We start from the raw sequence: 25,944 nt of genomic DNA, 5'->3' as shown, positions 1-25,944 counted from the left end.
TCTTTTGATTGTGGTGAAAAATCACAGAATGCCTTTTAATGAACCATTTAAATTCTACTGTTTACAGCAGATTAGTGAGCCTGTGCAATGTAGCCAGGGTCTAAAGATACTCGCTAAGCCATAATATGCCATAGCAGTGGGTGCTACCCAAAAATCTCTCTGCTACAACTAGGTCTGACACTGAGATCTGAAAGCTACTTATGTCACCATACTTTTCATGACTCACATCATTTGACCAACTGATGTGGTAATTACGTTGCTGTTTTTTAGCTTGTTTTTCTTTTTTACTGTGTTGTTATTCTTGAAATAATTCTAGCACCCTCTGCAAGGAAATGGTGACAAACACTGCCTGATATAGTGGAGCTAATACTGCTTATTTCCCCATCTGTAAGCATGACTTTGGAAAGGACATTGCTCCCAATGTTTCACTTTTGCTTCTTGTACAACTCTTCTGTACTCACACAGTAATTCAGTGACTTAACAGTACACAGATCCCTTGATTTCCTTAATAATTTCTGCAAAAAAAAAGGCTTAGGTCACCCCTACATCTTCTAGGAATGTAATTACATTGAACCATATATCGAAAGCGCTATTTGTTTTCAGTATATTTGGCACTAAAGTGAAATAGTTTAATGTCTTACTGACATTACTTTATATGTGCATCAACATTCAAAATCACACAAAAGAAATTCCAGGGTTTCACTTATCCTTGAAAAGATGAAGTGAAACTTTACACAGGTTTCCTTTGTGTTAACCAGCCAGGTTAGCACTTTCTGCACCAGCTGCAATATTGCCCAAGTACTCGAGAAAACGTAGATCAGGCAAAACAACATCCGAGAGGGATATGTGAAAGCCTGAGCCTTAAACTCTTAAAAACCAGATAATAAAATAAAATAAAACAAAATCAAAATCAGTAATTTTAGTATGCTTTTCTGGCCTTATTTTGATAGATTTTGATTATTATTCCATCAGTTTTTCTCATGTGGAGGTCCAAGAAACACACACAACGTTACACATATATCAGAGTTACCAGCTTCTGCTATCCACGTGACATTTTCACCATTTTAGGAAGAACTATTGAAATTATTTATCTTTGAGCTATTCTGAAAATGTTTTTTTTGTTGTTGTTTTTGCTTGTTGCCTAAAGCAAGATTTAACCATGAGAAATATTTTGAGTTGTTCCCTTAAACACTGTGAAATCAGCCCAAAGCTATAACGCTATTTAGTATCTGGCTATAATACTAACTAGTATCTCAAGCAGTATCAAACACAATAAAAATGTATTTTAAAGCTTCTGTTTCAGCTGGTGGCATACAGCCTCACAAATCAGTATTGGTACAAACTTACTTTTCAAACATTTTATAGTTTACTTGTAAACATTCATATCATGTAAAGTCACTCCTTATGGAAGTCCAGAATGTGTTATTTCACAATTTTTATAGAAAACTTTTTCAGCTCTTCTTTATTGAGAAGTGGCACATTTGCTTCTTTCTCATGATATTCAAGTCTACAGAGATACACCACAAAAACTCACCAATTCCAGACTCGAAAACTTGTGTATTTTCCAGTTTTAATGTGTTAAGTAATTAATTTTTGCTTTTTGTGTTTGACTTCCACATAAGATACATTATTACATCTTTGTATAGATACTTAATACACTGAAAAATCAGTTCAGGGATGCTGGGCATTTCCTATATTATAATTTAATCTGTAAAAAAAAAAGGTGTACTAGGTGACACTGCATGCCTTTTCAAAATTACAGAGGTACTTTTCTTTCAGTTCAGGACTGAAGGACTTATATCAATTTCCATTTCTTTTGTATCTCTATATGAGAATAGGAAAGAAGAAAATTATTTCTGTGACAAAAACTGCAAGAGTAAAAGTAACTCTTTATAAAGCTGTATTAATCAGAAACTTTGAAATTTGCTAGATGAATCCTTTTTCCTTGACTTTTAGCATTTCTAGATTCATGTTTTCAACACGGTCTAGTTACCAAGAGCAACCCCAAATTGTTTTTTGTTTAGCAACATGCTATATATTGGATATGTATCAATTATATGCAATGCAGAGCTTGCCAAAATTAGTTGTAAGAATCACTATCAGGATTTTAAAGAACCTTATAGTAACTATTCCTTGCTCTTTTTTATATTACAGAGATGGTTGAAATGAAAATATTTGCATGGCCTTGTTTGAATTGATATTTGTATCAGGGGCTCTAATTATAGTTAATATAAAAACATCTGCTGGACTTAAAACCCATTTAATAAGAAAGAAAAAAGAAATACTCATAGCTGCCCTAGATGACCACTCACACAATAGTAGCATTATTCAGAGCACTGGCTGTGGTAAAATTGAGTAAATAAGTCACAGCTTGAATTGCGTTTACATGATGTTTATCCATTAACACTGGGTAAACTTGAGCAATGTGTTGTTACAAAGGAAAAATATTTACTTAAAGTAAAAAGTCAAATTTGTAAAGTGCATCCCTACAAGTACCAATATTTAAGTATTTTAAAACATCTGTGAAATATCTTTCATACATTTATTTCCCACTACATTTGCAGAATAAGAGCTTACATTCACAGTATATCCCAGACAAACTTCAAAAAGTAGCAAATGTCACATCACTTTGTGGTCACACAAACATGGAGTACTTGGCCAGCAAAATAATGCATTATATGAAATTGTGTTAGGCAGAACACTAGTAAACAGACCTACCTCCATATATAATTTCTCACCTTCATCAGGGATTGATTTGAATAAGCACCTTAGAAGTAAAAGGCTGTAATTTTCTGTTAACATGTCCCCATATTGCCCCACACCAAAGATTTGATGCATAATATGGCATTATATTTTGGTCGGTACCTACAAGAGAGAATATCAGAGGCATAAGCCTTAAGTTAACTACAATTCTGCATTTTATCCAAATTTGTCTTCAGAAGAACAGTATTTAAATATGTCCCATATGACTACACAGTGGGATACCTCACTCATTTTTCTCTATTATGGGAAGAGGGAAAAATGGTCTATTTGTTTTTAGAGTGCAAAAACTACGTTACACAGAGCTTTCAAATGACTGAACAATTCAATTATAGAAGGGGTGCATCTGCTGCCAGTTACAGAATAAACTATTGCTGCTCTTTGAAATTATTTGATGGAAACAAGTAATTGAAGTGTTACTTTTATATTTATAATACTTTGTCTTTAAAAATGACCTTTTATTTCTCATCCAGTGTAACGAAATACTTGAAATATCCATACACGCACACAAAAAACTTATAGCAGTTTATCTTTTAAGACTGCTCTTGCATTCAAGCTAAGTTTTTCTACTGGATTACAATAAATGACTTAGCCTTTTCCTAATTCCAGCAGTCTTAAAAGAAAACCTGTATCTTGTGCTTTGTGCATTTTATTATTTTGCATAACAACAGGTAACATCTATTAGAGTTTGCTGAAGATGACTTTTCACTGTGTGCATTGTTTCAGGACTCTAATGCACACAGAAGTATATTACACCTTTAAAAATGTTTGTGTCATACATTATAATCAAACCATGCATAGCCATTATAGGCATTTGCGTATCTCATTTACTGTACACCATGAGGTAATAATAACATTTTATATTACACTATAGAATCTCAAAGCATGTAAAAGCACTAACAAGTTCAATCATGTAATGACTTTGTGCATTAGGTAAAGATCACTTCAAGATCATTTTCTACACTAATGAAATGAAAATTTTATATGAATTATGTTCTGCTTAGTGAAGAACAAACACTGGAATTAAAAAATATAATAAAATTGTCCAGCGGGAGCAATGTTATAATTCAGTCCAAAGCCTCACTATAGAATATTCATGAGACCACTTCTCTACTCAGAAAATGCTGTAAAATTAGTAACGTTCTTGATAACAATAAACATCATTTTATGTCACACCGATAAAAACCAGTCAGAACATAATAAATGTCAAATGCAGTTTGATTTAGGTGTATTATAATTTGTTCAGTTCTTATGCCTAGAAAATAAACTAGACAACCACAAACTTTCTAAAAAAAACAATTTAAAAAATAAAAAGTCCTTCAGAAGGAATGTCTTATCTGTCAGCTTTTCTTACAGTACAAACTCTTTCCTACTAAGATTAAAGAGAACTTTCACATTAACTTCACTGGAAACAGGATACAACTTTGTACTTTGGTAAAAACAACATATTCTACAGGAAAAAATGTTTATCATAAAATCAAATTCTCTGTGGAGTATGAAAGCAAGATCAGAAAAGGTCAGTAGGAATTTTTGCCCATAGTTCCTCATGAGTTCTGACTGCTGATTTTTAACACCATGTAAAGTAATTGTGTATTATGAAATTTCTAAATGCTTGCTGGTAACATAATAATTAACAGTCTACACATATATCCTTAAGGATATACATTTGTGTTAGAGACAATGATTTTGTTATGAAAAAATGTACATGCGCATAAAACAGTAGTACTGAAGTGCCAGGCAGAATTGGAGGTCAGTAAGGTAGAGCTGAATGTTGGCCCTACAGCCATCACTGCTGTCAAAAGTAAACTGTTATCGCTGCTATTGCAAACTGAAATTTGTTTTTATATAATTTTAAATGTTTAAATACAGGGAGCTGCTAGGGAAATACACCAACCATTCTTACTGTTCCAGTTATCATAAGAGTACATGGGGGAAGAAGCTCCTTGTGAGGCACTATGGTCAGAGATCAAATCACTTCTGTTCTCAGATTACTTCTGGAAGCAAACTGTAAACCACTGCTGAATGGGGAAAGCAAGTAGTATCATTTTGTACAAACTGGTTTCTAAACAATACCCTCTTACATGAACAATTACCTGAACATCATGCAGATGTCAGTAGCAGAAACAGCTTTCAAGAATACTTGAGCAATCCTTTTTGACTCAGAGGAGGATAGTGTGGGATTTTGGCTTACTTCATAGAACTGATAAGACTGAAGGTGAAATCTTATTCCAGTCTCTAAAACATTTAATAAAACTTGTTGAAAGGCACGTTTTCAAATCAGTAGCAAATTTGTCATTTACCATATGTTCACACACAGCTTTCTTCAGTGTATGAACAATACAAAAACTTCCAATAAAGCTCCACTAATTAAATTAAAATAGAAAATGACAAACAGGATGAAGATCTGACAGTTTTCATAAGTGCAAGCCAGACTAGGTTTTCATCTTAAATCCTAATAGCACCATCTGATGGAGGATCATCACAATACTACAGAAAAGATTTAAAGTGTGCTAGAAATTCATTAATCTGAAAATCTTTTAATACAGTTCCTTAATTAGTATAATCAAATGCAGACATGAAATAAGGATACAAAATAGGGGAAATCTGCTAAGTAACCTTAAAGTAGGTTCCTAAACGTTAATGATAATTTGGTTGACAGTAATAACAAGTTATGCTCCTTTTTAAGTCAATGAAAGTTTATGTTTCATAGGAAGCAACTTTAGCCAAGGCTAAACAAAAATGAAGAAACAATTTCTTGTCAATACTCTTTCCAGACACCTCTTTGTATAACCCTGAATATAAATTTAAGTACATCTGGTATCAAAGTTAAGTTTTATTGCTCATAGGCAAGGAAGTTCCAGATATGGACTGAAATATAAATGAAGAATTGAATCCTTATGCTCCTTTAACAGATACTGAGTGGAAGTGTTTAGTAACATGGGGATCAACAAATATCAGAAAGGTGTAAGAGAAGCACACAGACATTACTAAGGTAACTCCGGTGGGGACAACTATGGGGATCGGAGACCTGCACACAGAACATACCAAGTGGTATCTAATCAGAACGATGGTATTCCACAGCTAAATGACATGAATATCAGCAGTTACGTGTTATCTAAAGCAGTTGGGATTACAGTTTTTCCAAGAAATTTTGATGGAATATTTGTCCTTCAGAAAAAATGTCATGGGAAATCAGTTTAATTATGCCAATATTTGGTACTGAAAAATGCAAAGAAATTTCTTTGTTTCAAAATGAACACATTCTTTGTGTGTTTTAATATCAGTTACAATTTTATTTAATTATTAAATCAACCCACAGTTCTTACTTTTTTTTTCTTTGTGGAGAGTTCTTTGACTTTTGAAAACTGAATACTTCAAAAAGTGCAACTGTTTTCATAAAATCAGACAGTTACACTGTTAGTTACATAGCAAACAGACTGTCCAAAATGCTCTAGCATTTTTAAAGATTAGTACAACTTTTCAGCTAAAAAGGTGATTAATGCTTAGATTTTGGGATACATAACCCAAATGAACAAAAGAAAAAGTGCATCACAAGAGTGCTTCAAGCCAAACAAGAGCTTATGTTAAACAGGAGTATTACAAAATTAAGAAGCAACACTACCGCAAATGTGAGTACAGCTGCTATTTTATTGTTCAAAGACAGTTATTAACATTAAAACAGAAAGGGGGAGCTGTGTTAAACCTGTGTTAAACTTCAGAGTTCTTTGGTGCAGTCAGCAGTTCAACTCACACTGTTTAACTTGTCCTGCAAAATGGTACTTTATAAAAGCATAGCTAATGCTAATCTACTTAACTAAAATATTGGATGTTTTAATGTTTCCAGGGACAATATTATCAAGACTATGAACTCTTCAGCCTTCTATCCTGTTAGATACACCTTAAGCAATCTACAACATAAATCAATCAACAGCAATCACTTCCAATAAAGAATCGTAATGGGTACTGCATGCTTTACACTATGTTACGCATTTGTTGCAACATGAACTTTCATGAACACAGGCACAGACAGTAAAACAGCTTTGCACTTTGAGGAAAGTATACCTTGCATGTTCCATATGTACCCACTCATTGAATAAATTAAACTTCGCCATAGAAAAAATAACAAGTGTTAGAACTTAATAGTCATTTAAAAATGTAACAAGATCTTTGATTTTCTTCTTTCCTAGCATCCCAAGTAAAACAAGTGGTTTTGTTTCTGCCTTCACTGCATGAAGAATCTAGAAAACCTGGCTTAAAATCAAAGGCAATAGCTATCATACCACTGTTTTAATTATTGTTACTGCTACTGTATATGAAGTAGTAATATACTCCCTCCCATTTCAGACAATGTCAAAACTATTTGCATAGTTTCATGCTAATAGAGGTTCTCGGAGTAGCTGAGAACAGCTCTCAAAGCTATGACAACAAAGGCACAGCCATGAAATATCTTTGCTTCACACCTCTCCTGATGATTCATACAATGAATTTACTATGCTTAGGCTGTATCAGGTGGCCCTTAAATTCAAAGGCTTCTCAACTGAACTCATCCAGGGAAAATAAATTCACAAAGAAAATGCCTTCCCTTTGTTAACCCGAAATGGGTGAAGTTTAGGCTGATTCTTCATTGCTTAAGCTCTTACCTAACCCTTAGACATCTTCATAATAAGAAGTTAACACAATATATTTTTCTATTTTCTACCACACCTGGGCAGCCTCCTTCACCAGAAGCCATTGTTTCTACCAGACCTGAAGAGATTCCTGATATGGCCCTTTCTCTTATTTTAGCTCAATAGCTTTTATTTTCTCTCATTCTCTAAAAGAACAGTGTATTTCCTTGTAGGCAAAGATGAATCTAACAATTAACATTAACTTAGAAGATGCATTTTTTTTCAATACATTTTTCCCTGTTACTGTACTGCAGACTCAAGAGTAAAACTGTTAGTCCGAACCATCTGCTCCACTACCTAAAGTGAAAATGAATGATCTAATGCAGAACTTCATTAGTGCACATAGTGTTAATCACCACAGCAATATTAAATATCAAAAGGGGAAAACAAAAAACACAGAACAACAAAAAAGCCATGACAATTGCTTTAGACAGAACCAGAGAGTAGGAAATGTAAAGGAATTGAGACTTTTTTTTTAAAAAAAAAAAGTTAATTCATCCTACAAAGAGAAAAATGCACATCCACTTGGATGCCTTTAGAATAGTTCCATTACTGTTTTCCATAAGTGGGTTGGATTTTTATGCCCTTGTAATATGAAAAAGATGATGTGGCAAACATCTGATGAGCTCTAAGATTAAGAGCACCTTTAGTTCCTGGCAGATACTCTGAAGACAAGAAACCTACACCCTCCTAGGAAATCTTGTTTATTTTTATTTATCTACTTCCAAAAAAAAAAAAAAAGTCACCACAGAGATATGGTGGTACAGCTCACACAACTGGAGAGCTATGATGCATGGATACAGGTGATTTAAGAAGGGCAGGAAAGCAAAAAGGGGAGCTGTCCTGTATGTGGGAGAGCAGCAGTAGTGCATGGAGCTCTGCCCAGGGAAGGTGGTGAGCCAGCTGAGAGCTTTTGGGCAGCTTTATAGAACAGACCGACATGGATAACATTGTGGTGGTTGTCTGCTAAATATCAACTGATCAAGAAGATATACATGAAACCTTCTTCAGATAACTGGAAGAAGCATCATGTTTGCAAGCTCTGGTCCTCATGGCGTACTTTCACCATCTCAGTATCTGCTGGAAGGGCAAAGCAGCAGGGCACCTGCATTCAGGAGGGTTTTGGAGTCCATCAGTGATAACTTTGTAACAGAGTTGATCAAGGAGCCAGTGTGTGCAAATGCTCTGCTGGACCTCCTATTTACAACGAAAGAAGACCTAGTTGGAGATCTGAAAGTGGTTGAATATTGAAACAGCGAACCAAAAATGCTGTGGAATATCTGACCTCATAGATATTCAGAATTGATTGGATAAGACCTAAGCACCCTGACATAGTTAACTCATCTTTGAAAAAGGGATTTGGATTAGAAGACCTCAAGAAATTGTTGATTTCAATCTAAATTATTCTATGCTCCAAGATAACTTTCAGGTAAATCAAAAGGTTTCCCAAATGATTTCATATTTAAATAAAGTGGAAACCTCATCAGATAATGCTTAAAAATAAATAAATAAATAAAAATCACTTTTACCAGCAGGGTTTTTTTTGCTAGAATTATTTCTTCTCTGAATCTCCAGATAGACAATAAAGCAAACATGCAAGTTTCTTTACAGTTGTATTGTTCTGAAACCAAAGACAACAAGATAGCAAGAATTTGAGCAGATTATACTGTTGGCTTTGGTGTATTTTGTACAACATGTCTAAACCCGGAAATAGAGGTATGAGTGATTTCTGAAGCAAAAGGCAATCATAAGAAAAATACTGGAGAACAACATAAGTGAAAACAACAGACAAAACGTTTGTATATAAGTCATTCTAGTTATGCTTCTTTTGAGAAGTAAAATCCTACAGTAGAATATAAAAAGAGCCAACATCAATAGATCTGCTCAAATCAGAAGGCATTAGAACAATGGCAAGTGGTTGGAGTGAAATACATCTGCCATTCAGTCAGGTCTGACATGTTTTTATACAACCTAATAAATGAATGCTTTGCATTCAGAGGACAGAGGAAAACGGGACACAGTTTTGCAATACAAATTTAAAAGGCATTACAGATTTTTACCGACTTTTATATGCAACAGTATTTATGCCACAGTACTTTAACTTCTGATTTTTACTACAGATAGTGCCCTAAAGTTAGGTTGGTAAATTTTGAGCTTTTAAAACAAGCAGATGTTTCCTTAATGTGAAAAGACTGTAACTATATTTTATGCCTAGAACAAATTTTAACTTTTAATAGTTTTCAACAAGGTGTTTTTTTTTGTTTGTTTGTTTTTATAGAAAGAAGTAAGAAAGACACAAACTATTTAATATCTGCAATTTGTTTAAGGGAACTGAAATCCCTTCCAAACTTGCTATTAGCATGTTCACTAATGTATCAATAAGAGCACGAAGATATCAAAACTATCCTTGTCATGAGTTTTATTGACTTTACTGAAGTTGTCTAAGAAAGTGTGTTACCTATCCAAATGTTGCTCAGAACTTAATCTTTTCTGTTTTCTAACTTTACACAGAATAAAATAACTTGCTGAATAAATTTAAACAACCTGGTTTTAGCCAATCAGAATTTCATTTTCTTCAGAATTTCATTTTCCATTTCTTAGATTTTAAAGCAGAGTATCTCGCAACCTCTGGTGCCAAACATTTTCCATGCACAAAAAAAAGTAGGAAATACCTTTCTTCATCTTCACTAAAATAATTTTACTCCCTTAACAATGAAAATTATTTGAGCAAACTAAAACAAAGGTAAATTAAAATGAAAAATATGTATCTTTTCCTGACTTAAAAGAAATATATATTTTTATTTTTTTTTAACAGTGAAGGAAAAATGACATTTCCTCAACTTCTCTTTTCCATTTTACCTTTCCCAACACCTTCTTTCACCTGAGAGATGAAAAATAAAATAAATTAATGGAGAAAAATGGGGAGAAAAGGTAAGAAAGAAATTTTTCATTAAGAGATGAAAATCTTATTAAAGCCATTAAAAAAAAAATTCTAATTCAAAATATGAATAATGAATCTGAATTTTTCATTGAGAACTTATTTGAAGACATTTTTTCTACCAGCTTGGGGAACACACTGAGGGTCTGCTTCTGTTGTGTTACAAGTATGCTCCGATAATTTCCTTGTTACATTTCATTTTAAAAGACCTGGATATAAACCCAATTGCATCAGCAGTGTTGATTACTTCACAAGCCCCACCTTGAATTGTGTCAGGTTTTCTTAAGTCACCACAGAAAAAGAGAACTACCTTTGGCATTCCCAGTACCTGGACTGCAAAATAAATTTCAAACTGGGAATTGTGCTTTACAAAGAAAATGCATTTGACAAATGAGCTCTGTATATGTACTAATAATTTTGTACCTAAATATGCCTTTTATACCACCTTATGATCTGACCACTAACATCATACATAAATTCATTTGTTAATGTAAACAGCTCACATTCATTAGCAAAAAAACCCCACAGGGGTTCCGTTTATTAAAGAAAAAACTGCAACCATATGTAAGGGTGATTCAGAAGTGTACAAATCCCCTTAGGAAAAAAGTAGTGTTATGGACTATCAAGTAGGCCTAAGAAATTATTGGTATGGAAGGACAGTAAATCAGCAAGAGCAGTATCACAGTGAATCAATGTTCTTACTTCATATTGACACTAAAATAACTTATAAGCTGCTGAACCCTAGGCCAAGCAAGTGCCAGAAAAGGAAAGGATGTCAGGTAGCTGGGGACCTCAGTTCTGATCTACTGTACCTCTGAAGTTCCAAAAGGAACATCAAACAAAGTGGTGTGAGCAGCGGAGTATGTAAGAGAGAGGAGAAAAAAAAAAGTAAGGAATATTTTAAGATTTTTTTAAAAGCAATATATTGGGTGGACAATTTTTAATATAGAACAAGTTTCTAGCACTGCAGAAAAAATTATCACTTGAATAATTGGAAAAAAAATTCAATACTTTTATCTATTCCCTTAAATGCATATACAATACCATTATTTGCAGCTGTTTACGATTATCTGTTTCCAAGACACATACACTAGTGTAGCCATTGTGGGACAACCATAAAATATCAGCTATCCTTCCTCATAGGCCTACTGCTAATCACCTGAAGATCTTGAAGAACAGAATCTTTATAATGAAGTTCTTCAACAAAATGAAATGGTCCAAATAATCAAAAATGAAAATCACGATCCTTTTAACCAGCAATTTCTCATTTCGCTGTTACTACATATAATCCCCTACCAAAGTACAGTTGTACAACTAAGCAAGGAGATAGCTGACTGTACCTAAATCTGAAAGAACCAAGGGAGAATTCTGACTGTTCATGGGAAACATTTAGAAAATTTATAAATGATTCATTCATCATAATTTTTAAAAGCATTATTTATCTACAGCCCAAATACATTTGTCAGTGGAAAAAAGCAAGATTTACTGAAAATAAACATGAGAAGATTAAAACTGCCCTGTTTTGGGTAACTTTGTAATTTATTTATTTATTTATAACTTCTAACATGTGTAAGATCAAGTCCTGAAGTTAGCCTTTTCTTAAGGGAGAAAAAGCCTTCAACTGACACTTTTTTGGATTTAGAGAAATATAGATAAATCAAATGAAATGATTTTAAGTAAGTTGGAAACTCTCTACTTTAATAACACAATCTTAAAATTAAACAGAATCCATAAAATCAGCATGCAGTACGTTAGCAAACCAGAGGTGAATTCTCCACACTATTATCAGTTTTATACTTAGGGCACAAAAATTGCCTTGACAAGTTTTCCAAGAAAATGCTTTACTGATATTTTTTTCCTGTTACATCATTCGACTAACTTAAGAGACTACAATTTTTCTTTTCATATAGCTGAGAAAGAGATTACAAAAGATTTACAATAATGATAAAGAAGCATTTTCCTCACAACAGAAATCAAACTGAAGGAATCCATATGATATATAAAAGTGAGCATCCATCAGCTAGGCTATAGACTTCTCACTCTGTAAAGCAACATGGACATCTACCAAAACACATAGGCTTGTAATAACAGAATCTAACCATTTGGGATCCAAAGCACACATACTTCATTGCTCATTTATAAGCTAGTTTGAAGAAAAAATATTTTTTTCTGATACAAAGATTGACACTATTTTATTAAAGCTAGTTGCTAAAGTATATGTAAATAATGCAAAAATATTTATATGTTACTTTTTCCAAGATTTTCTGTTTGCTAAGGACAGGAGAATAGAGACTTGAATTTATAGCTAAAAAGTAACAGTCACTAATAAAACTGCTCGTTATAACAGAATACTGATTATTTTTTTTGTATTTACATGTTCCATATATTCTAGTTTTTAATGTGCAACTAAGATATATGACTGTGATGTTATGTATGCATATTTAGAAAATACATCCACATGATGCCCACTCTGTGGAAAATTTTCAAAAAATTGTGTGTCTGTGTGGGAGTTTCTATCAGCAAAGAGAAGTTACTTTTAAGAAGAGCTCCTATCCTTTTAAAATTACCTAAATGCCTTTTAACTTCCCATTTGTTTGGTAAATTAGCAATGTCTGGTTATTAAGTTCAATATTTAAATAAATATTGTTTTTTTATCATCAAATATTTTACTTTTAAAGACTTTCATTATTTTCCACAAATGTGATTTTTTCATAAATTTCTCCTCCAACACTACCCACCCCACCCACCCCCCAAAAAAAGCCTTAATTAATTAATGAACAGTGTTGATGTTTCATATGCTATTTATCTCTACTGCCAAGACATGAGATAACTCATTCCTGAGCACGTATCATGCACTGTTACTCAGAGAGAGTATGCTGAATTTTCATTACTTCTTAAAATACTGAGGTCTTTAATGTAGTGCATTCTACAGTAAAAGCAGTACCCTCAAAACCAGACTATTTTCAATCTCCTCGAGGCTGTAAATTTCATTTAATATTTTCAAACAAATCCATTTATGATTCACAGGTCTGAGGAAGATGAGGAAGCCTTAGGAAGATGTATAGCACTTTTGCAGAAAAGCTATTTCTATTTATTCTTAAAAAGTCTTCTGCGTATTGATAAATCCAATACGAAATCTTCATTTTAGAAATCCTCTAAAATTCCACCTGCATATATCAATAGATGATGTCCTGTCTTGAAGAGGATTTCTGCTTTGACTCAATTTTAAAAAAAACTATCAAAGACAAGACTATGTAAATAAGACCATATCACTGAAAGTCTGATGTATCCCTCTTAAGAAGAAAAGACATCTCAGTGTACTACATTTTCTGTCATCTGTGGTTCTTAGATGTAAATCCAGATGGGAGTATTTCAAAGGCAAAAACAGAAAGTACAAAAAGGAGGAAGAAGGCAGGAAAGAACAGATCATAATTTGAAGATTAGTATTCATGCCTTCAGCATTTTACATGATAACGATAAAATTTGCATAGTTTGGTGACATGGCTCTATTTTAATTGTAAAAATGCTCCTGAATCAACTGTGATTAATTTAATGGTCAGACTACACAAACAGAAAAAATGAGCTTTTAAGAGGAGGAGCAAGATATTCTTCACAAGATTACATATTAGCATAGTTTATATTCATTACATGAAGAATCATTTTGTAACTTTATTTTGACTAATTAGTACTGACAGCAGCAAAGAAATGCTTCGCTTCTTTTAAATCATGAATAGGCCAGAAATAGTACAGATTTATGCAATACATATGTGGAACCAATCTCATTAATGCAATTTACCTAGATACATTTTTCCAATTTCCAATATGCAACTCAATTTTATTTGCAACAGTTTCTCCATAGCATCAAGAAAATAAAAAATATTGATTATAAATTCAATTTATTATAGCATCTAATTAAACACTAAATGAAATGCAAAGGAGCACTGGGTGTCAATCTCCTATTAAAGCCAGAAAACTTTTGAGTTGGGCTATACAAACTCCTAGGTATCCATCATGCCTGCAGAAAGGAAAACACCTTTTCAGTTGTCTCCAATTCAACCTCAGTTACTGTATTAATGCTGTAATTCCTAACTCTAGGTGAATGAATTCCCTTCCTTTAAAATAAAAGATCATAAACATATTGTTTCATTCAACGTCTACTGAGTCAAAGTTTCAGTTCAGTGTTCAGGATTTAATTTCTTAAATGGGTAAAAGAACAAAAAAAAGTTTCCCTGTCCTTCCATATAAAGTAATAAAATAGGATTTGCTAGTATTCCATGAGAACATCAGTTTTAAGAGCCTAACAACAGTTCTGCATATCAAAGTGGAATTTCTATTGTGAGACAGCTGGGTGTTTTGCACTCCCTTATGCTACAATATAAATTATTATCTTCATCAGATGAATTGGCACTCCTATCAACTGCCTGGAATAGCAGTAACAAGCCTTAGTATTGTAGTTGGCCTAAAATGAAAAATAATAGAAAAACAAACAAAAGCAATCCTTTATTCTATAAATAGCATTAGTACCGGTAGTCTGATATTGAGATTATGAGTTTTTTTTTCCTTTAGTAACAGTACTAGGAACATGAAGTATCTGCATTGCTAGGAATTACTATTGCTAATTACTCAAATCTCTAACTTTTTCCTTTTTGAAGGGGGGGGGGGGGGGGGAATCCTTTCAGCAAAGAATAAAAATACAAGATAATTAAGCACTGTTAGCAGTGCCACTGTTGGTGCAGCTGATAAGCTTTTGCAAGAAAAAATTTACAAGTATTTGGAAAAACACCACACCAAAACACACAATTTTAGTTGCAATATTTTATTGCTTTCTTGAATACTGCTCCTTTCCAAAGGACAGAAAACAGGGGAAGTACATGCTCCCATAGTCTGTCCTTGTAATCAAAGGAAATAATCAAGACTTTTCTATTCCCAGATCTTTAGGTTTTTGTTTAATCACTTCTAATATGAAAGGATATGACTATTGTAATAGCTCAGTTTCCTCTCAGAAATAAACAGATGCAATCAAATCAGTTCTGACATATTAGCTTTATTCTTCATAACAAGTTCTTAAACAGAATATCTTTCCATACTAACACATTTGAAATAGGAGGAGTTTTCAACTGAAGGGAATGCTACTCTGACATTATAACCTCCTGGGGATGTGTTGGCTGTCACTGCAGGTGACAAACTGAGGTAATATTACTTGTGTGCTGACTTACCTGGAGGGTCTCAGAGACGTAGCCTCACAATATGTCTTTTGGACTGCAAATAAATCGCTAAGTAGGGAAGTATTTTGGTAAAGCTTAGACATAGGAACAACAGAGGAAGAAAAGAAGAAAAAAGCTAATGGTGTCCTTTACTGGACTGTTGTACTTGTTTTTTTGGCCTAAAGAATTTACCTGATGTTTAGGACCATTCTGCCTCGTTTCCCTGGGGAAGTAGGAGAACTTGTCGATGAGTATGACATTTCTTTTGTCCAGTTTTACTAATTCCAGAAAAAAAGACAAAAACACATCCTCTTTCCCAGAGGAAAAAGTAGCAGAATCTATTTGCCTTACTGCCATTTTTCAAATGTGCACGTCTCCTTTCTCTCACAGGTAATATTTTCAGTTGAAATTTTCCAAAAACTGGTTATTTTATTTTTTATGATGGCCAAACTGAGGTATAAAAATACCTAGCTATAATAAAAAATGCAGTTCTCCCACAAGCAAGAATCCTGAAAATTATTTAATTTTTGATCAAATTGGATAACTCATTTGACCTAAAATAATTATCTTGGGGAGACAAGGTTGAAATTTTCAGCTCACTTAGGATAAAATTTACCTTAGCTAAGTATCATCTTCAAAATTACATTTTTTTCTCCCTCTCCAGATTCCCCAGTTCTTTAGGACTACTTCTTCTCAATGTCTTCCTTTCTAGTTCAAATGTGGAAGCTCTCCCTGGCTTCCAGCTTATTATCCATCTCTGACCTGTGTTACCACAATCAGCAGATGCTCCTACCCTTGCATTTGGAGACTGTTCCCAGGGAAATCTCTCAATCCACCTGCCTTATTTTCTGCTGATTTTTTGCTTCCTGTTTTGTGACTCTTCATGTTTCTCTAATTTCAACAAAAATGCACACACAATTGCTTTAACTGAGGCTATAATGTTTAAGCTATAATCTTAATGTTAAATGAATACGAAGAAATAGATGCAGCTGAGAACATCGATTCACAGCCTCAAAAGTCTCCTGGCTCAGAAGAGGGAATAATTAAAAACTGAATAATCTTCAGTATGAATTTAATATCCCATCATATAGAAACCAGCAGAGATAGCTTTCTTCATCTTTTACCAACAGTTAGTGTTCAGCACTAAAAATATATCTGGATAGATAACTATCAGAAGATTACTGCAGAAGAACCTCAATGAAATCCTGTATGTGTGATACCCATGGATTTACTATTTGAGCACATCTTTTGATCTGAAAAAAATGTTCCACCACACTGGGCTGATTTTTACAATACTGTGATTTTTTTTTTTCTATTTTGCTAGCTTGCTTTGGTGACCTATTGATTTAGTTAAGTGGTTTCCTGAAACATCTGGGGCACACAGATACGGCACTGAACTATCTCAGGGAGACAGGATTAAAGCTGAAAGTTCAGAACTGACGTTTCATTCAATAAGATGTGAAATAAAGTGTGCATTTCCTTTGACAAAACTATCAGTTCAGCCCAGAAAAGAGTCATTGCAATGATGAATCTCAATAGGACTTGGGAGTCATATGCGATTCTACCAGTTACTATTTGTGCTGAATTAAAGAGTCTCATAAAAGCACAGTCTGTGTGTGATCTCGAACAACTACTTGTGTCATGGAATAAAATAAAGTGAATGGCAATGAGTTTGAGACCTTTATGCTCAGAGAATGCATAACTAAAACAGAAAAATAATATCTAGACTCACCAATATTATCAAGTAGGACAATGGAGGCTATCAGCATCCTTTCAACTGGAACGTTCTTCAGGAAAGAACAGCTACCACATGCATATGTTCATAATCAGCGTACCTTAAACAGTAAGTCAAGTAAAAGCACATTAGTAAATATTTCTTAGACGACTGAGACTTGCCATAACAAAACAACATGCTACACTCTAACACGGTATACATATAGTTTTGATTTATATGCCAGAGTTAATCAATGTTAATCTGTATAAAGTGTTATGCTAGTTATGCATTAAAATTGAGTAAGAAATGTAAATCAAAGCTTCAGAAAGAATATCAAAAAGATGTAACAATATTAATTACAGATAGGGAAGATAGGTAATATACGAAAAGTAGCCTCTATTTGGCTAGTTTGCCTCTATTGCAAATTACAACACACTACATTAGTGCTCAAAAAACGTGTTGAGCAGAAAAGAAAACAACTTAAAGATACTTCATTTAATTGAAATCCAATCAGGCACACGACAATAAAATTTCCTTGAAACAGATTCTGTTTTGCTGTCAGACATTTGCATTAGCACACATAGGTGGAGAGGCTAACAAAAACAAAATGATGTTAATTAACAACTACTTTGAAGTTGAGCTGTATGAACAATTATTTTGGGCCCCCAGGTAAACAAGGAGAAAAAAAAAATCAGGAAAATGTTTAGATTATTTTGAAATTTAAAAAAAAAAAAAAAAAGACAATAGGCAGAATTTTCAACCAAAACCTAAATTTTTCTTTCAATCGTTTCTTTGAAAAGTAGACAAACTTAATCTGAAGGCATAGCTTCCATTGATTATTTTTTATTGAAGAACAACCCAAATGGAACTCAAACCAAATTCAAAATATTTAAAATTATTCCGATTTTCTTTTGACTTTTTTCCTTCCAAAACTACAGTTTTGACAGACTAATGAAAAAAATCACCATAAGCACTCATCATATCAATGTATGAGGTTTCTTGTTTATCTGACTACAAATTTGCAACTATTCAACTCATACTATAGAGAATATAATTACAAAACTAAAGAACATGAACAAAACACTCTTGTTGTTTTTTTTGTTTGTTTTAATAAATATTCTCCAAAAATACTGAACTCCAAAATCAAGGGATTGGCAGGTGTATTAATTATCAGAAGATGATTCTATACCAGGAGGTTGCATTGAAAATTTTCAGTATTTTAAAGAATTTAATGAAGAAATTATGTGGTTAACTTTAAACACAGGATTTTGTCTCTCTCTTCCAAGACTTTTACTTTTGGAAAAAAAGACTTAGAAGATGTACTTATTACCTGTGGACCAATACCAGATAGTTCTAAGAAAGGTAATTTGATCAAAAACCAAGACACAATGAAAAACTAAAACCAGAATAACTTTGAGTAGGGAAAGAAAATGATGTTGATAACATTTTATGAGACTTTTCATAGCTATTAATTTAACCACTAAAAAATAAATCTTTTAGGAACGTTGTGTTCCAAAAATACCACAAACTAGAGCATGGAAAGAAAGGACAGTAAGAGATGCAGTTTAGCTAATAGTTCATATAATTGTGACATAAACAGTATCAAAACAACCAAAAAAAAGTTCATTAATATAACATCAGACTACCGCAGGTGATAATACCCCCTTCAGTGCTGAAATAGACATGGCCTAAGCCCACCTACCCTTGAAGGAACTGGCATATTTAAAGTTGTGAAGTCTTAATCATGAGATATTTCAAAGATGCAGCGAAACTACGCAGAGAATCTGCACAGAAGAGCCAATGCAATTCAAACGTGTATCGGCTTTCAGACAGGTGACCTCCCTGCACTACCAGTTCTTACCTCTCAAGTCTGACTGACACCACCTGTGCTTCCCCACTTTTCCTGGCAAGGAGTAAGCCACCCCACTCATCCTGGGCAGAAGAGAGAATGCAAGGTCCCAGCCATGAAATGTTTGGCAGTCTCAGTAATTAGACCCCACCATCACACAGAAGAATGGAAGCCCATATGCAGCCTTACAGGAAGAAGTTAGTTGTGTCTCCTGTAACAGAACTGCATCATACTGACACGTATCTTTTCTCCAGTTTGGTTGGAAAAACAAACTGGAGCAGAGGCACTTTGATAACATCTCCACTGTGGCAATTTAAAAGCTGCACAGTAATAAATCTGATCCAAATGTTCAGACATTTGCTAATTGCAGACATTTTCAAGTTTCTGTTAAGAAAAAAAAAAAACACTCCTTTCTATTTTACCTACTTACTTATACTGAAAGCAATTACCAAAGATTTCCATAAAATCTGATTTTGTCCAACTCAACAAATGTTATGATATTTGGATGCAAGCATTAAACTATGAGTAAACAACACTACCAAATGTGTTAGTACAGAAAACAGTTTGCTATAATTGTTCATAAGATTCTGGTAAGAGCAAGGCCTCCAGCAGTGTACATCAATATGTCAGAGTATCACTCCCCAAAATCATGCTTGTAATCTGTTGTGATTGCTAGTCTTCCTGCTGAACACACCCTTGTGTTTAGTCTTTGAAGCAGTACGATTTGCTCAAGGCAAAACTGAATACAAACTGAGAAAGTGATACATTATCCACACCAGCCTAACAATTCAGTGTCAAGCCTCTAATATAGCTGGATGCAGGGAATGTTTGGGGGGCAAATATTTCAGCCTCCATCCTGACCTTCTCTACAGCAGTAATCAGCATAGTTATACATATTAAAAGTTCTTGCTGAAGAAATAGTGGAACCAGAGGGTTTAAAAGTTTTAGAATAAAGAAAGAAAGGAAAGGACTTGACAAAATTTTAAGAGGCTTCATAAAAAGATGCAAAGTGTCATAGCAATGAAGATTTTACAAGGTGAGTTAAAGAGAATTTTCTGAACATACCAAATCTTTAATTTGAAAGCAGCTTGTTCTGGGGCTGAGGACGTTCCATTCTATTTTGATTCTCATCACTTGTCACTCTTCGCCATGCTTTTGTTCTCCCTCCCCTACTATGGAGAAGGCTGCGTGGAGTTAAGAATTTCTTTCTAAACTTAGAACCTATAATTCACCTACAGAAGTTCTTTTCAGAGCTAGTTAAGCTACACTAACAGTTTTGTTTACATACTTTCTTTCCTTTCAAACTTGATTTGGTGACTTCAGAATTTGCTTGCGCTTTGAATAGTGGTTCAACATCCTTGAAAGTTGTTCTCCTAAAAAACAATTTCTCCCTCCCTTCTTTCTTGTTGACAACACCATTATTTGTCAAGCATTAAACCACTGTAACTTGTGTGGTGAATATACATTCTAATTTTTGTGCAGATGATAAATGAAGTAGATTTAAACAGAAGTAGAAACTAATTTGCTGATACTCATAGTCAGTTGCAATGCGAAAGCAGATCAGTCTTGCCACATCTTTAATTTTTATCCATCCTTTTTTGAAATTAGTATTTGCATTAACATTTGCTCTAGCTTGGTTTGCCAAGTCATGCATTAAAAATAGCTCCTGGAAGCAAAATTACATTTCACTAACTTTACAAGAGTCTTAAAAAGATTTTAGCTTGAACAGAAATCTTTCTATATATATCATGAGGGTGGTTAGACACTTGTACAGGTTGCCCAGAGAAGCTGTGGATGCTTCATTGCCTGAAGTGTTCAAGGACAGGTTGGATGGGGCTTTGAGCAACATGGTCTGGTGGGAATTGACCCTGCCCTTGGCAGGGGGGTGAAGCTAAGGATCTTTAAAGATTCCTTCCCACCCAAACTATTCTATGATTCTACAATATTTTCTGAGAACACTAATAGAAGAACAAATATAATCTCCTTTGATATTTATGTAGAGAAATGCATGTCTACAATTTTTATTTTTTGAAGATCAAGTTGATTATTAAGACATGGAATGCTGATATGAGGCTACATTTAAAAGAAAAAGAAAAATTACAGAAGGCTGGTGGTGAACCCAAATTTGTTTTTAATGTGTAATATTTCCCCTGCCTTTTACTAAGCAGTATGCCTTCAGGTTTTCTTAATATGAGGAAAAACCTTCCAGTGGTGAATTAAACTGACTTTATAGCTACTTTGTACTGCCATAGAGAGGATAGAATTTCAGGAACCTCTCACTGACAAAAGCGCTTTGCATTTCTGTATGAAAAATTCAACTTCAATGATAGGAAAATATCATCCTGCACCACTTAGTTTGACATAATGCCAGTTTAAGCATCAATTTGTTCAAAAAAGAGATTGAATATCATTCTTCATAAAACTTAGAGAGCACAAGTATTCAGAAAAGAAATTATTAAGGATGGGTGTGACACCTTGTTAAAATACTTATTTCATAAAACAGACGACTAATCTACCTTCAGCTGTGAACCGTAGTAAGGGAATGAGGCTCAAATGAGGTTGGTAATGCCAGACTGCGCAGAATATACAGTGCATCTTCCCCATATTCTTGTCTGTTGATTATTTCCTCAATCTGGCAGTAGACCTTGTGCATTTTTAATTTAGGTCTCTATGCCTTCCATATCTTCTTTTTATTATCCTATTTTTTCTCTCTTAGACAAATATCAGCAAAACTCCTGTGGAATACTTTTAGTCTGTACAGGTCACAACAGTTTGCAAATGAGACCATTAGCTAAAAATTCAGATGACAGCCATTTCAGAGGTAGAATCAAAAGAATGCTGAGATAGAAGCAAACAATTAGAAGAGAAAAGAACAGAGCAAAGAATATTATATCCAAGACCTTTTGCATTATTACATAAAGGCATTCTGAGTAAGCTATCAAGAACAGCAGCAACTGTTGAGACCTCACCTGCATAAAGCCAGAGCTCCAAATGTTCTCTTGTCATATACCTTTCTGAGAACAACAGACCCAAGTGGACAACTTGAGTGACTGTGCTATTAAAGATCCTGATTTTTTGACAGATATAGTTACTACCCCCCAAACTCCTTCCTAATGCTCTCCTAAATTTTCTACTTTTCTTCATCTTTTTAGAAATTTAAAATTTAGAAATAAACCTTTTTGTTACAGTTTTATGAGAATGCAGAGGATCACATACTTCTGCAGCCAGGCACAACATTTCTATTCACTCCTCAGTATTAACTCTGAAAAATGACAATTGGGATATCTTGCGGAAAGGAAGCGTGTTCATTTTGCACAGGTCATCAGATTAAATCAAGTTTGGCATGTATACTCTAAGTCTTTGTATTGAAATCCTTGAGGGTTATTAAGGATTATTTTAGTACTTTTAAAAATATTTTCTGTATTCAGTATGACTTTGATGTTCAATTTTGGCTCTTACACAGCAGGCATCCAAAGCAGCATAACTCACATTTCCAGAGATGCTGAATAATTATTATTTAGTTTCTGACTGGGCATCACATTTTTATATGAATGCAGGATAACAAGTTGTACTATATACTGGTTTTGCAAGGCCCATATGCACAAGGCCAGCTCCAGCATGAAATCCAACAGCAGCAAGATGAAGCTACTCTCCAGAAAGGAAATTCATACTATAGCTGAAATAAATTCAATCAGAGATGTGGCAATGAGTTACAAAAAAATATATATAAAATAAAAATAAAAAATTCTTGCTCCTATTCCAAGAGAATGTGAGATGCATACACATCTCGCCTTTTCCATGTAGCTGTTGCATTACATACTTGTTTTGAGTGTTCAATAGAAAAAAAAAAAAAAAAAGATGTTTTCAGAAAGTTAGTGTTTTACCTCTAAATAGATATTTTAAGCCCAGCTTGTGAAGAAAAGCACGGGAAAGCACTGAGAAGACCAACCAGTCTGAAATACCAAGCTCCATTTCAGACTCCAACAACCTTGTTCAAAGTTTCTTTTGCTGGCTGTTCATTCTAGAGACTCTCATACCACTTTAACACCACTTCTCAGCTCGTCTATGCTCCCATAGTGCACAGGCAGATTTGTTTTGGTTCATAACGTATAAAACAACACAGCTTTGCTAAAGCAATCTGGGTCTTGATCAAAGAACAAGTCACAGAATATGTTATTACTTATTAACAGGTATAATTTCAAGAGAGCAGTTTCAAAACTTAATCCATTTTTCTGAATTTAAATGCTTGTAATTGTGAACAGAAAGCAACAGTGCATTATTACATCCATTGTTTGATATGTTTCATTTTGTTACCTTGCTCCAAGACAATGAAGTCACATATCCAAACATCTCAAGTAACAGTAAATATGTGCTTGGCCACTGCCCGAATCAATTGCGAAGTGTAAGAACAGCAGGGGACAGAAAGAACTATACCTTCTCTAAGTGGCTTATCAATGCTAAAGAAATGCTCAGTGTGGCTCCACTGGTTGGTTTGTATGGCATATGCCATGCACCTCTCTAACTCCACTAAAACACTGGAATTAACATCACAACTACTAAGATAATATTAATCAAAAATACAGTAAATTATGTAATCTACCTACCTAATGGGATAAAGACAAAAACCAAAATCCACATCCTTTAACTTTTGACACTATTCAAAGATAATTTGTGAATTATGCATAACCCAAACCATCATTATCATGGTTATAAATTACTCTGTTCCAACTCTGAAACCATGGATATTTCGACACTTAGCACAAGTTTACACTTGCTGCTCTCTCTGGCACTACAAAGAACTGTGCTTACCTCAGGTACTGTTATTACTTACTTCTTGTGCCAGTGTGACAATTTGACACAGAGGTCCAGTTCAGCAAAGTACTAAACCAGAAACTCAGTAACTCATATGATACCTCTATTAACAAAGCAGTCCTTCCTTCACAAGCCAATAAAATGAGAAAAAAAAATTAATTATGACAGATACACACACACCATTTATTTCCTAACATAAAATCAGGGAGAAAATTCTCTCATTTACAGCTTGTCAGAAGGAAACTTTATAACAAGTGGATGTGATGTCAAATCCACACATAAGCTAACCTTTTCTGTCACTCAAAAAGTGTTGTTTACTATTAGATGTGATACCACTTCAGGAATATAACCAGCTTGACTGATAGCTCTGGCTATGAAATATGAACAGAAACATTTCAAATGGACCTGACAGACCAGCATTATAATTCTTTTCAATTGATGTAAAAAGGAAAAAAAATCCCAACAGTTCTGTGACAATACACAACTAGAACATAAAATCCTGCTGAAAAACAATACCAGATTTGCTGTCAACATTTATAACCCCACAAAAACTACTAAGATGACTGCCTTTGTTTCAGCTAATGTATTTTCTGAATTTCCATAAAGTAGGAACTATCACTGCAAAAAATACCCTCACTCTCTTTTAGGTAACTGGTGCTTTAAAATAAATCCAAAACTATGACTCTAGACAGTGTTTAGAATCATGTATTTCACAAATGGCAAGCTTGTAGGGTTACTGACATGACTGGTTTTTATTCATATCTGACACTGTTGTGGGAAATGTTATTTTATTTAAATGTGAGTTTCCAAGGAGGTACTGTGACCACGTAATACAAAAATCAATTCTTCCACCATTAGCTAGCATGAATTGACTTGGCTCCTCTGACAGCCAAGCAAATGAAAATTAGGCAAGGATCTGGTTCAAAATAGGGTTCTGCAGTTCTCGCTCAAGCTAAAATTCCTGTAGGGGATAGGAAGCAGATCTATATTCTAGAGAAGTCAGAAAGAAGGGAGCAAGATGATGCATGAATGCAGTGATGGCCCTATATATACTGCTGGTACACAGCTTGCATGTATACACTCATCCATATACACTGTACAAAAACTGCATACCTGTTTACACAGTATGTGCATTGCCTCTTGTCCACAGTTAAGTGAATGTTCTCTGTGCACAGTCCAAACTGTTTTCTGGTAGTTCAGTCCATCTCTAAAACACTGTCAGCTTTCCTGGAGCCACTGCACCAGTGCATTAACTGTATATAGAAACTGCCGAAAGTGTTACTGCATCAGAACATATGGCTTGTACATCAGGTTTGCTGTCCCAGGATCAGGAACACAATCTCCAGTTCTGTGATTGTGTACGAGTAAACTGTCCAGCCGGGCTTAGTTCTGAAAGCTCGCTTTGTTGCATACAAAATATGTGAGCATTCAGTTCAGGTATGAATATTTGATCTATTCAGTAACATAGTTCTAGGATTGAAAATGTCAGGGACAGTATGGATATATTTAAGATTGCACAGCGAAGATTATTTACTAATTGTAATTCAGTGGTTTTCAAATGTGCTGTTTTACTTTTTACTCTGTAAAAAGGATTCTCTCACCTAGACATATGTCATCTGTCCCCCCCACTTACAGTATCATCCAAACTGTCTTTTATTGCTTGAGCTATCATTTTCCCTGCCTTCTTAACAAAGCAAAACTCTAACATGCATACTATTTAAATTATTTTATTATGTCTGTTTTTGCCTGTTAAAGGCAAAATGAAAAGTCGGTCATTAGAGCTGTGTGAGAGATGCAACAGGAGCCATTTTCATAACAAACCATATTTTTAACCAAACACTTTTCCTGTATTTCATAAACACTTTAAATATCTAGAAATTCCAAAAATTCTCAGTGTTGTAATCTTCAAATTAACATATTTATGCCCATGAATGAAAGAGGAAATGAAATACAAACCGTGCCATGCTGAGGTGAAGTTCTATTGCAACACGTTCTTTCCA

General features: G+C 34.1%; 1 protein-coding gene across 15 annotated transcripts in view; it reads right to left on the bottom strand.

Annotated features, from left to right (window-relative positions):
* LOC106039565 (uncharacterized) overlaps positions 1-25,944 on the bottom strand; it is a 506,901-nt gene that overhangs the window by 424,326 nt on the left and 56,631 nt on the right. For 9 of the 15 annotated variants that reach the window (XR_010834541.1, XR_010834548.1, XR_010834551.1 and 6 more), the window contains one exon: positions 17,302-17,404. Coding sequence is in view for 4 of the 15 variants with exons in the window: in XM_067004428.1 (XP_066860529.1) it covers positions 17,302-17,338 (37 nt within the window). In the remaining 11 variants the exon portion in view is untranslated. Of the gene's footprint in view, positions 1-2,738; positions 2,866-4,853; positions 4,996-17,301; positions 17,405-25,944 lie in introns of all 15 variants that reach the window. The other 6 variants (XR_010834540.1, XR_010834547.1, XR_010834550.1 and 3 more) reach the window with 2 other exon arrangements.

Source organism: Anser cygnoides, chromosome 12, assembly GCF_040182565.1.
Source record: "Anser cygnoides isolate HZ-2024a breed goose chromosome 12, Taihu_goose_T2T_genome, whole genome shotgun sequence".
NCBI classification, from domain to species: domain Eukaryota; kingdom Metazoa; phylum Chordata; class Aves; order Anseriformes; family Anatidae; genus Anser; species Anser cygnoides.
Note: the sequence above shows the minus strand (reverse complement) of the source record. Positions and strands in the feature narration are given on the sequence as shown.